Genomic DNA, 13,388 nt, shown 5'->3' with positions numbered 1-13,388 from the left:
TCCAACGCCCCCCCCCCAAGTCCCCCCTCCCTACCTTTTATCTTAGCCTGCTTGGCACACTCTCCTCATTCCTGAAGAAGGGCTCATGCCCGAAACGTCGATTCTCCTGCTCCTTGGATGCTGCCTGACCTGCTGCACTTTTCCAGCAACACATTTTCAGCTCTGATCTCCAGTATCTGCAGTCCTCACTTTCTCTTGTTGAATAAACACCGACTCTGTACAGTTACACAGTGGGTGACCCTTACCCTGTTGAATAAACACCGACTCTGTACAGTTACACAGTGGGTGACCCTTACCCTGTTGAATGAACTCTGACTCTATACAGTTACACAGTGAGTGACTGTTACCCTACTGAATAAACAGTGACTCGGTATAGTTACACAGTGAGTTAGCCTGATCAATGTAACACATTTACACAGTACTCTGTACAGTGTTGTGATTTAAATAATGTGTAGTTTAATAATATATGGAATTTTATTTTCCTCATTTCTTACCTCGCAATTGCTATCCAGCTACACCACTGCAGTTGCCCAGTGTTCTGAATGCTTTTTTCAAAAGATTTACCACAATATTCGTAACTCACATTGAACAGAAATTCCATGTTGCTGCCTAGGACTTGAATAAACAGACAGATATTACAACTATTACAGTTCAGTGGATCTTGAGAAAATAAAATTGTAACCCTAACCCTGTCCTTCAGGAAATCCAACCAACAAAGAGAAGGAAATGTAACGGAGTCACCATCTGACAGTGTTGAGCATGAGAGAGAGGCTGGCTTTTAATCCATCGTGACCATATTTTCTGATTCAAATGTTTTCTCGTGTCTTTTACACCTCTATCAGGAGAGACTGAGGTTTAATCTCCATCTACATAACGGTTCACTGCTTCTCGATAGTGGCTTCCATTACATCCATGAGCATTATTACCCCGAAGGTCAAGGGAGCTGTATTCAAATCACAGAGCTCTCTTCTTAACAACGCTGTCAGTATGCATATGCTCCAAAGACAGTATTAGGTATCATTAGGTACAGTAAGAAAGCTGTCTGAAGAGGATGAAGATGCTGTGAACTGGAATGTCGCTGAGCAGATGGTATATGTTCCAAGATACTGAAGAGGGTTCATGAGAAGGATGTGTAGGATAATTCATCAGTGATGGTGCAGGGTCACAAATAGCAAATGGCAAAAAGAGACACAGAGATAGAACAGTTATCCATCCACTGATTAGGATTGAACAAGTCAAACTGAACTAACTTGATAAAATGTTGAGCAGGAATTGAAAGTAAAAAAAGGAAGAATCGATTGGAGCAGAATTTATGGATATCAAAGAATACTAAAACAAAGTTAAAAATCACAACACCAGGTTATAGTCCAACTAGAATCTGGTGTTGTGTGATTTTTAACTTTGCACACCCCAGTCCAACACCGGCATCTTCAAATCATAAAATAAAATCAGTAAGTTTCAGCTGTTTAAAATGTATATCTGAGTTAAAGTTTTAAATTCCTTATAGCAGCTAATATTATTGTATGAAAGGATTTCTGCAGGAGTTTGGAAGGAGATACTGAAACTAGATTTTGTCTACACTTTTGTTTCATTCATACAGCTCAGGCATTACTGACTTGACCCCGGGGCTATTTCAGAGGGAGTTAACCACATTGTTGTGGGGTCTAGAATCGCACACAGATCCAGACCAGGTAAGGAGAGCATTTACCTTCCCTAGGGACATTGGTGAACCAGATGGTTTAAACAGCAAGCCACTTAACCAACATTTTTAATCAAGGTGGACTTTGAACCCATAGATGCAGAACATTATCTCGACACTGCGAATTACTCAGAGTGACATCATCACTATGAGATTGAGGGTAATCTTATAACAGGACTGAAGCAATAATAGAGGATCTTTCATTTGCTTCACTAATATTAATCCCTTCATCAAAATTCTAAACTAAATTTAGAGACCTTTTGTCTCTCATGTTTCTGGGATTTTGCTATGATTACAGGTGTTATGGTGGAAGCATCTGTTTAGATCCAAAGATCACAGGAGATCAATGAATCATCTTCAATTGAAGCAAATATTATTCTCCCTCTTTGGGTAGCATGATGTGAGAGAGCTCGGTTGCTTAGTGATTAGCACTGCTGCCTCACAGCACCAGGGACCCGGGTTTGATTCAGCCTCGGGCGACTGTTCGTGTGGAGTTTGCACATTCTCCCCGTGTCTGTCTGCAGGTTAGGTGGATTTCCCATGGGAAATGCAGTGTTACAGGGGTATTGGGGGGTTGGGTGGTGTCTGGTTGTTCAGAGGGTCAGTGTGGACTCAATGGGTCAATTGGCCTGCTTCCACATTGTAGGGATTTATGATTGTTCTCTGTCAGTTCCACTGTGAAAGAATTATATAACTTTCCTTGTCTTGTTAAAGCAACAGTTTCCAGTTGTTGCACATTAGGTGCAGGGAAGGTTTGATTCCAGAAGCTGATGTCAGACTCGACTCACCCACTTGACTGTGATTTGTCTCCTCTTTGTATTTCATTGTGGATCCTGGCTGTGATTCGAGACGGAGATGAGATCCTGGTGTTAAAGTGGAGCCTGGTTCCTTGGTTGGGTTAAACTGGTACAGGGTGGTGTTGCTGGTCATACTTCCAGTGAAAGCTGAGAAGACAAGTGGAGATATCACTTTTAAGTATTTACTTATAACATTTCAACCATAATTAAACAATAAAAGTCTAAAATAATGTTACAACCATGCCAAACAAAAATAAATTACTTCATTTTCATCAGTGATACAACAATGGGATCACAGCCACTTTGAGTGAAAGACAAGGAGGACTGGAGAGTGGAGGTTGGAACAAGGAGCAGGACATGACAAGAGTAACAATGGAACAGTGAGGCTGACTGAGGGAGTTAGACAGAGAACATGGGTGACCATTAACTGCACTTGTGGCTTTGCTCAAACTCCGTGGCATTTAAACCATGGCAAACCCAGAGCCTGGCCCTCACATTGTTGCTGTATACCAGGCTAGACAAGCAGGAGGCTTGAAGAACATAGCAAGCCAGGCAGTACCAGGAGGTGGAGAAGTCAGTATTTCGGGTGTAACCCTTCTTCAGGCTGTAGACCGAGCTGCTGAAATGGTGAGGTAGGGGGGCTGATATAGGAAGGAGGGACCATAGGGTCTGGGAGGGCTTGGTGGAGTATTGTTAGGTGGGAGAGATCAATGTGGAGATGTAAGCCATCACCATGGGGAGTCACCGACAGACCAAGATTAGTTGATGTTGGGGGACAACAGGGTCATAGGTCCTGACGGATCCTGAGAAGAATCAGATGGAAATATCAGCATTTTTCTGAAAACAGGAAATGTTGTTTTACTTTGGAAACTGCCCTAAGTCTTTGTCAACTCATTAAAAGCAGCTTCCTGTTCCTCCTGCAGTTTCTGACTGGATGACCCTTAGACAATGTTGAAATATTGCTCACTGCTCAAAGCCAATCAGAAACTTTCCTTCAGTGTGACCAGGAGCCTGACCAAATGGACCAGAACATATCCGTCAGATGGTAATGTAACCCTCTGAGCTTCTGAGATTTGAAAACCTCTTGTTGAACACTTTCCTTGTGAGATTCCTATACCATAATTTTCTCATCTTGGGCTGTTACATTCCCAACTCTTTCAGATTTAAGTTGGTGAGTTCAGCATTCACTCCAAACAACTTAGAATCTCCAACTGCATTCAATCTCCCCTTTCATCTCTCTGCCCATCTTGTTGTCTGTCTCTCCCTCTGTCTGTTGGTCAACCTCTCTGTTGGTCATCCTTCTGTCTATTGATCCTTCTGTCAGTCTATCCTTCTGTTGGTTTATCCTCATGTTGGTCTCTCCCTTTGTCAATGCTTCCTCCTTGAGTTTTTAACTTATCACAGTTCATGTCAAATTCAGATCTCATAATTTTCTCCAGTGTTAAAGGAATTCCTTTGTGTCTAAACCCATTCCAAAAAGCTGTGGTTTCTACTTTGTGTCAAACACGTCCCTTCCCAGACAATCCTAACTCTTTAAAGATAACCTCCAACAGATGAACACTGCACCTGCAGATAAACACAATACTCACAGATAAACACGGCACTCACAGATAAACACGGCACTCACAGATAAACACGGCACTCACAGATAAACAGAAAATTATGCAAAATCACACAAAAAGATTTGTATGTAGGGTTGTGAGCGACAGAATCTAAACATTCCTTTTGGAATCTGTGAAATAGAATTCAAGCAGAAGGCAGTAGGATCAAGAATCCCAAAGCACTGGAAGCTCCTGTTTGCTGTCTGTGCTGAATCTTTTGAATCTCATTTAATTATTTGTACTATTCGCTCATGGTTCTGCAATGATTTCCCTGTCAACTTCTTATTCAAAGTGCTTTGAAATTTTTTCTTGCTTGTTTGCACCATCCTTTTGTGCAGCATGTACTGGACATTGAGCCCAGTGTGAGACGGTTCAGGGGAAATCCTCCGTTCTCTTTAAAACAAGGAAACCAAGACCCCAGATCAGGAGGAACCTCCCTGGGATCCTGATCAAAAAATTTATGAATTGACTTCACTGGACCTGAAATGTGCATCATCAGAACACAAGACTGGTCTAAACTGGAGAATTTAGGAGCAAGAAATGTGAACGTTATCTACCTGTTAGTCCATTGCCCCATTTCCAAATGCCTCAAGGCAGACTTGGTTAATCAGGTACTTACCTGGTGCCAACAGAAGAGCCAGAATCAGTCTACAGTCGGCAATGGTATAACAGCAGAACACCATGGCTGTGATCTCTCCTGTCTCTGACTGAGAAATGAATTTAAAACAAACTCGATCACAGTTCTGAGAACAGGAAATAGCAGGCGTGTTGCTGTCCGGCAAGAGAAGAATGATCATTCACTGATAATGTTCCCATCACATGGGAACACCAGCCCTTATAAGTTCCCCTCCAATCTCCCCACCATCCTGACTTAGAAATATGTCACCATTCCTTCAGTGTCATTGGTCAGAATCCCGGAATTTCCTCCCGAAGGACTTTGTGGGTCTGCCTACAGCACAAAGACTGCAGCGATTCAAGAAAGCAACTCACCACCACCTTGTCAAGGGGCAATTAGGGACAGGTAATAAACACTGGCCCAGCCAGTGAGACCTACATTTCATGAATACATAAATAAAGTCCAGGCCCAAAAAAAGAAAGAATTAATTGACATATTTGAATAATCCTTTCTCTGTGAGTCCTCTCTCATGTCTTGAGTCAATGTTTATCCCTCAATTGCATTGATGAAACTAAAGGCTTCTGCATAAGAGCCCAAGGTATTGGAAGCCGTATATTCACAAGGATAAAGGATAGAAGGAGGATTTTCTAAAACTATACAAGGCACTAGTCAAATCCCAGTTGGAATCTTGTGAATACTTTTGGGTCCTTTACTAAGGAAATTTAAACTGTGTTTGGAGTTAGTCCAGAGAAGGTTTACTAGACTGATACTGGGAATGGAGGGACAGTCTTATGAAGAGACGTTGAAATGTACTCATTGGAGTTTACAATAATGAGAGGTAACCCTATTGAAACACACTGATTCTTAGGGGGACAGAAATAGATCTCCCTTTGGGAGAGTTGAGGACCAGAGGGCATTATCTTAGAATGAGTGGTTGCCTATGAGGAGGAATTTCTTCTCTCAGATGGGAGTGAATCTGTGGAATTCTTTACCACTGGGGCTGTTGAGGCTGGGTAAATAAATATATTTAGTTGAGAAACATGCAAAGTAACAGCAAGAGTGTGTTCATCGCTCCGGCCAGCTCCACTATTCATTATGATTGTGGCTGATCATCCAACTCAATAACCTGTTCCTGCTGTCCCCCCGATATCGTTTGATCCCCTTAGCCCCAAGTGCTTAATCCAAATACTCTTGAAATCATACAATGTGTTGACCTCGGCTGCTTTCCATGGCAGTGAATTCCACCGAGTCACCACTCTCTGGGTGAAGCTATTTCTCCTCTGCTCAGTCTAAAACAGCTGACCCTGCGTCCTTAGACTGTGACCCCGATTCTGGACTCTGCCACCATCAGGAACATTATACATGTATCTATCCTGACTAGTCCCGTTAGAATTGTATTAAGTTTCAATGAGATTTCCCCCCACTCCCACAATCTTCTGAACTCCAGTGAAATAATTCTAATTGATTCAACCTCTGTCCATATTTCAGTCTCACCATCGCAGGAATCGATCGGTAAATCTTTGTTGCACTCCCTCTATAGCCAGAATATCCTTCCTCGGGTACAGTGACCAAAACTATACAGAGTACTCCAGATGTGGTACCAAAAATTCCCTGTATAATTGCAGCAAGATATCCTTGTTCCTATATTTGACTCCTCTCACCATCACGTCAACATACATTTTCCCTCTTTACCACCTGCTGTCCCTGCACAATTACTTCCAGCGACTGGTGAACAAGGACACCCAAGATTCATTCCACATCCCTATCTCTCTCACTTTACAGCCATTCAAATAATAATTCACTTGCCTGTTTTTGCTCCAAACTTGACATTTATCCATATGATTTTGCATCTGGCAAGTATTTGCCCACTCCCTTAACTTGTGCAAATACTCAAGGCTGAGATAGACAGGTTTTTAATTAGGAAGGGAATCGAGGGTAATGGGGAAAAGGCAGGAGAGTGAAGTTGAAGATTATCAGATCAGCCACAATCTGAATGAATGGCAGAGCTGACTTGGTGGGCTGAATGGCCTATTTCTACACTTTTGCAGAGGGGGATGGGGATGGGAATGGGGCGAGGGAGAGACACATTGGATGAAGGAGCTAGGCTAGCAAGGGTGGCGTGAATCACATTCTCACTCAGTCTTTCATGAATGGCCTAATATCAGGGAGTGTCTCTGAATCAAATTAGTTTCCTCTGTCAGTGGCCTTTATTCCCTGAGCAGATTCACATGACAATTGTGTCCAGGTTAAACAGCTCGGAGAGTCTCTGATGATATTTAATTTCCTCAAAGTTGGTAATGTTCATTTATTTACTCCTTATTGTTAACTGAAATCTAACTGCTCACCTTTATTGTGTTCAGCAGATAAATCTCTGGTAATTTTTCTCCAGTTTCCAGCCGGTGTGGTCACTGAAATAACAGTTTAAACAAACAGGAAACCATTTCCTGTTTCTGGGATGGAAGTGAGCCCTCTCCAGGGTTGACTCTCACTGATTAAAGGAATGGGCGGTTTTGTCAAAATCTAAAACACTAACAGACAGATTTGCTCCACAAATAACTCCAGCTGCTGTTATTGCAATCACTGGTTTCAAGAGGAGGTTACTCCACAAATGACCCCTCTTCAACAATGGGGAGCCCAGCACATCAATGTATCAGACAAGGCTGACCATTTACAATAGTCTTCAGTCAGAAGGCTCAGGTGATCCATCCCCACCTCCATCATAGATCCCAGCATCACAGAGACTAGTCTTCAGCCAGTTCAATTCATTCCACATTGTTACAGTTAATGAGCTTATAAGATTGTTATGTTTTGAAAATGTGGACAAAACTTTGACGACCTGGAGACGGGAAGGCAACATAATTTGGCGGAACCCGCTCCTCCCCACATTTACCTGAAATTGGTTTGGGATAGGACAGGGATTTATTAAACCTAGGATTCTGTGAGTCTGGCTTGCAGTGTCACTGTGTGTGAAGCGCTGAGCTGCAGTGTTACTATGTGTGAGGGGTTGGGCTGTAGTGTGTTACTGTGTGTGAGGGGATTGGGCTGTAGTGTTACTGTGTGTGAGGGGCTGGGTTGTAATGTTGCTGTGTGTGAGGAGCTGGGCTGCAGTGTTGCTGTGAGTGAGGGGCTGGGCTGCAGTGTTGCTGTGAGTGAGGGGCTAGGCTGCAGTGTTGCTGTGAGTGAGGGGCTGGGCTGCAGTGTTGCTGTGAGTGAGGGGCTGGGCTGCAGTGTCACTGCATGTGAGGAGCTGGGCTGCAGTGTTGCTGTGAGTGAGGGGCTGGGCTGTAGTGTTGCTGCGTGTGAGGGGCTGGGCTGTAGTGTTGCTGCGTGTGAGGGGCTGGGCTTCAGTGTTGCTGCGTGTGAGGGGCTGGGCTGCAATGTTGCTGCGTGTGAGGGGCTGGACTGCAGTGTTGCTGCGTGTGAGGGGCTGGACTGCAGTGTTGCTGCGTGTGAGGGGCTGAGCTGCAGTGTTGCTGTGCGTGAGGGGCTAGGCTTCAGTATTGCTGCGTGTGAGGGGCTGAGCTGCAGTGTTGCTGTAGTTGATGGGTTGGGCTGCAGAGTTGCTGCGTGTGAGGGGCTGACTGCAGTGTTGCTGTGTGTGAGGGGCTGGGCTTCAGTGTTGCTGCATATGAGGGGCTGGGCTGCAGTTTTGCTGTGTGTGGGAGCTGAGCTGCAGTGTTGCTGTATGTGAGGGGCTGAGCTGCAGTGTTGCTGTGTGTGAGGGGCTAGGCTGCAGTGTCGCTGCTTGTGAGGGGCTGGGCTGCAGTGTTGTTGTGTGTGAGGGACTGACCTGCAGTGTTGCTGCGTGTGAGGGGCTGACCTGCAGTGTTGCTGCATGTGAGGGGCTGACCTGCACTGTTGCTGTGTGTGAGGGGCTGGGCTGTAGTGTTGCTGTGTGTGAGGAGCTGAGCTGCAGTGTTGCTGTGTGTGAGGGGCTGGGCTGCAGTGTTGCTGTGTGTGAGGAGCTGAGCTGCAGTGTTGCTATATGTGAGGGGCTGGGCTGTAGTGTTGCTGTGTGTGAGGAGCTGAGCTGCAGTGTTGCTGTGTGTGAGGGGCTGGGCTGCAGTGTTGCTATGTGTGAGGGGCTGAGCTGCAGTGTCGCGGCATGTGAGGGGCTGGGCTGCAGTGTTGCTGTGTGTGAGGAGCTGGGCTGCAGTGTTGCTGCATATGAGAGGCTGAAATGCAGAGTTGCTGCATGTGAGGGGCTAAGCTGCACTGTTGCTGCATGTGAGGGGCTGGGCTGCAGTGTTGCTGCATATGAGGGGCTGAACTGCAGTTTTGCTGCATATGAGGGGCTGAACTGCAGTGTTGCTGCGTGTGAGGAGCTGGGCTGCAGTGTTGCTGTGAGTGAGGGGCTGAGCTGCAGTGTTGCAGTGTGTGAGGGGCTGGGATGAAGTGTTGCTCCGTGTGAGGGGTTGAACTGCAGTTTTGCTGCATATGAGGGGCTGAACTGCAATGTTGCTGCGTGTGAGGGGCTGAACTGCAGTGTTGCTGCGTGTGAGGGGCTGGCTGCAGTGTTGCTGTGCGTGAGGGGCTGGCTGCAGTGTTGCTGTGTGTGAGGGGCTAGGCTTCAGGGTTGCTGCGTGTGAGGGGCTGGGCTGCCCTGTTGCTGCATGTGAGGGGCTGGGCTGTAGTGTTGCTGCATATGAGGGGCTGAACTGCAGTTTTGCTGCGTGTGAGGGGCTCAGCTGCAGTGTTGCTGCATTTGAGGGCTGGGCTGCAGTGTTGCTGCAAATGAGGGGCTGGACTGCAGTTTAGCTGCATGTGAGGGGCTGAACTGTAGTGTTGCTGTGTGTGAGGGGATGAACTGCAGTGTTGCTGTGTGTGAGGGGCTGGGCTGTGGTGTTTCTGTGTGTGAATGGCTGGACTGCAGTGTTGCTGTGAGTGAGGGGCCGGGCTGCAATGTTGCTGCATATGAGGGGCTCAATTGCAGTGTTGCTGTGAGTGAGGAGCTGGGTTGCAGTGTTGCTGTATATGAGGGCCTGGGCTGCAGTGTTGCTGCATATGAGGGGCTGGGCTGCAGTGTCACTGTGGCTGAGGAGCTGAACTGCAGTGTTGCTGTGAGTGAGGGGCTCAACTGCAGTGTTGCTGTGTGTGAGGGGCTGGGCTGCAGTGTTGCTGTGAGTGAAGGGCTGGGCTGCAGTGTTGCTGCATATGAGGGGCTGGGCTGCAGTGTCACTGTGGGTGAGGAGCTGAACTGCAGTGTTGCTGTGTGTGAGGCGCTCAACTGCAGTGTTGCTGTGAGTGAGGGGCTGGGCTGCAGTGTTGCTGTGAGTGAGGGGCTGGGCTGCAGTATTGCTGTGTATGAGGGGCTGAGCTACAGTATTGCTGTGTGTGAGGGACTGGGCTGCAGTGTTGTTGCGTGTGATGGCCTGAGCTGCAGTGTTGCTGTGTGTGAAGGGCTGGGCTGCACTGTCGCTGCGTTTGACGGGCTGTGCTGCATGTTGCTCCACATGAGGGGCTGGTCTACAGTGTTGCTGTGTGTGTGTGTCAAGGAGGGCGGGGGAGGGTGCTGGAGGGTGTGTGGATGTGTGTTATGCTGAAATCACTCCATAAACGCTAGTATCCCATCACCAAATCACCCTTTGTTTACATCTGCACAGTACATGACACGGACCCAGCTAGCATAAGGCCAGTTCTCAAAATGATCAAAACTCTAACACTCCTGTTTGTATCTGCCAAACAGGGCTACCTGATTAGACCAGGTTAACAGCCCCAATCAGGGAACTCATATTCTATGGGATCCACCTGACTGACTTCATTCCAACCAGTACATTCCTCCCCCTCTAAATCCAGGGAAATAGGCCCATTCCTTTTTCTACAGCTTTTCCTGAAACGTTTTTGTGCCAGGTCCAGTTTCTCCAACCCTGCCTCAGATACTGGCGGTGTATACAGGACTGTAGCCGTATTTTGCACCCACAGTGAATGACTGAAACACTTCCTCTTTTTCAGGCAGTAATGGCATTGAAGCTGCGACATCTGCGTTGTCCATCTCTTCCTCAGAGGTTTCTATGATGCTTGTTGTGGAGGGGGTGTTCTGACAGCTTTGTCTTATGTTCTGAGGGGCCGGGTATGCTTTGGTTCTGCCCAGTATGTTAGATTGCAGCTTTCATATAGTCCATTACTTGTTCAGACCACCTCTCCAATCTGAACTTTGTAAGTCACAGAACCTGACCTTGTGTCAACCATGCCTCTTGGCCATTCAAGGCCATCCTCATGGTTTCGACACCAACCTGCGTCCCTGAAATAAACTGCCTCTGTCGCTTAGAGGAGTCTTGACTTCCTGATGCCATTTCACCCTCCCCTCCTCCAGGGTCTGGGAAGATCAGATTTAACCCATTGTGGAGTCTTCTCCCCTGTAGCGACTCTGCTGGAGCCGTCAGAGGATTATCTAATCCTCTTTGATCAGAGGAGTAGATAAGGTAGACATTGAAAGTCTTTTTCCGAGCATAATGACATCAACTTGTACGAGTGGGCATAACTACAAATTGATGGGTGATAGATTTAAGACAGATGTCAGAGGCAGGTTCTTTACTCAGAGCATGGTAAGGGCATGGAATGTCCTGCCTGTCAATGTAGTTAACTCAGCCACATTAGGGAGATTTAAACAATCCTTGGATAAGCACATGGATGATGATGGGATAGTGTTGGGGGACGAACTGAGGATAGTTCACAGGTCAGCACAAAACTGAGGGCCGAAGGGCCTGTTCTACGCTGTATTATTCTATGTTCTATGTCCCTGTAGTTGTGTAAGGGATGGTCCTATAATCAATAGAAACTGGGACAGTTTGGTATTGAGTGAAGCTGTGTGCTGTTTCATTAAGCTTGGTGTCAAAACCTCTCCACCAAACCATAGGATGATTGATGATGGTATGGAGCTGTCCTTACATGCCAAATGCCATTTGACTTTAAGAAATATTCAAATTCCCTACTCTTAAATGATGGCCCATTGTCTGTGACAAACACCTCTGGGAGTCTGTGCATCGCAAAAGATGCTAAGAACTTTTGAATCATCACCCCGTGTTTGACAAATGAACTCTATGCACGTCCAACCAGTGATTAAAAATATAGAGCCCATGAAAGGAACTGCATAGGTGAAGTATAATCAAGTCTAGGGTTTACCTAACAATTCTCACTAATGTGGGGAGCTGCTGGCAGTAAGTTTTACCCTTGTTGACAGTCTGGGCACTGCCCCACCAACATGGCTATGTCTGCATCTAATCTTGGCCACCAGACATAACATTTTGCCAATGTCTTCATTTTGGAAACCCCTGGGTAACTCTGGTGGAGTTCAGCCAGTATCTGGTGGTGACCATTGCTCAGGACAATCACTCTTGCTCCCCCTAACAATATGCTGCCTTCTACAATGACCAGATCCTGCTGGGTCAGAAAGTTTCAATTCTGGTTGTGATGGCCCTCTTGTTTCCCCCATCACCAGTTGTTTTAGTTTCGCCAGGATGGGATTTTTTTTGTGAGAAAGTGAGGGCTGCAGATGCTGGAGATCAGAGCTGAAAATGTGTTGCTGGAAAAGCGCAGCAGGTCAGGCAGCATCCAGGGAACAGGAGAATCGACGTTTCGGGCATAAGCCCTTCTTCAGGGATTTTTTTTGTGTCCACAGTCTGATATTGTCAGAAGTGACTGCAAGGGTGTCCAGAAAATTTAAAACCTGAACGGACTTTTCCAGTGGTGATACCACCGGTGGTGTATCTGCCAGTGGGAGGCAGCTCAAGGCATCCACATTGGCCTCCTGGATGATGTTCCAACTTGTAATTGTATGCACTCAGAATGAGAACCCACCGCTAAACTAGATCTGAAGCTATGGGCAACACTGCCCTGCCCTCTTTAAGTAGCCCCAGGAGGGGTTTGTGGTCCATTACTGTTACAAATATACATCCATAAAGATATTGCTGGAACTTTCTCACATTAAAGGTGACTGCCAAACCATCCTTAGGTATCTGGGCGTATTTGTGCTTGCATTAACCAAAGTCTGGGAAGCATACACTATCAGGCATTCCTCTCCATTGGGCCATCTGTGAGTCAATACTATCCCAAAAATATATAGGGAGGCTTCACATGTCAGCACCACATCCCACTGGAGACTATACTGTGCCAACACCTTACACAATGATAGTGACGATAGCTGCTCCTTTACTTCCCTAAAGGCTGCATCTTGGCTGAGACCATTTCCAAGGCTGACCCTTTTTCAATAGCAGATGTAAGGGGGCCAGGATGGAGGTCAGGTTACGTATGAGCTTTCTGTAATAATTCATCAACCCAAAGAAATATAGGGAATGCTGGATGACTAAAGAAATTGAGGGCTTGATTAAGAAAAAGAAGGAAGCATATCTCAGGTATAGACAGAATAGATCGAGTGAATCCTCAGAAGAGTATAAAGAAAGTAGGAGTATACTTAAGAGGGAAATCAGGAGGGCAAAAGGGAGACATGAGATAGCTTTGGTAAATAGAATTGAGGAGAATCAAAGGATTTTTACAAATATATTAAGGACAAAAGGGTAACTAGGGAGAGAATAGGGCCCCTCAAAGATCAGCAAGGCGGCCTTTGTGTGGAGCCACAGAAAATGGGGGAGATATTAAATGAATATTTTGCATCAGTATTTACTGTGGAAAAGGAAATGGAAGATATAGACTGTAGGGAAATAGATAGTGACATCTTG

At 46.1% G+C, this 13,388-nt stretch overlaps 1 protein-coding gene across 3 annotated transcripts in view; it reads right to left on the bottom strand.

Annotated features, from left to right (window-relative positions):
* Positions 1-13,388, bottom strand: part of LOC122539653 (receptor activity-modifying protein 2-like) — a 21,899-nt gene that overhangs the window by 1,425 nt on the left and 7,086 nt on the right. For 2 of the 3 annotated variants that reach the window (XM_043674651.1, XM_043674650.1), the window contains exons 2-3: positions 2,488-2,643; positions 495-615 (exon numbers count right to left, since the gene is read on the bottom strand). In XM_043674651.1, coding sequence (XP_043530586.1) covers positions 495-615; positions 2,488-2,629 — 263 coding nt within the window. In that variant the 5' untranslated portion in view covers positions 2,630-2,643. Of the gene's footprint in view, positions 1-494; positions 616-2,487; positions 2,644-4,716; positions 4,892-13,388 lie in introns of those variants that run through there. The other variant, XM_043674649.1, reaches the window with a different exon arrangement.

This window comes from Chiloscyllium plagiosum, chromosome 33 (genome assembly GCF_004010195.1).
Source record: "Chiloscyllium plagiosum isolate BGI_BamShark_2017 chromosome 33, ASM401019v2, whole genome shotgun sequence".
NCBI lineage: Eukaryota > Metazoa > Chordata > Chondrichthyes > Orectolobiformes > Hemiscylliidae > Chiloscyllium > Chiloscyllium plagiosum.
Note: the sequence above shows the minus strand (reverse complement) of the source record. Positions and strands in the feature narration are given on the sequence as shown.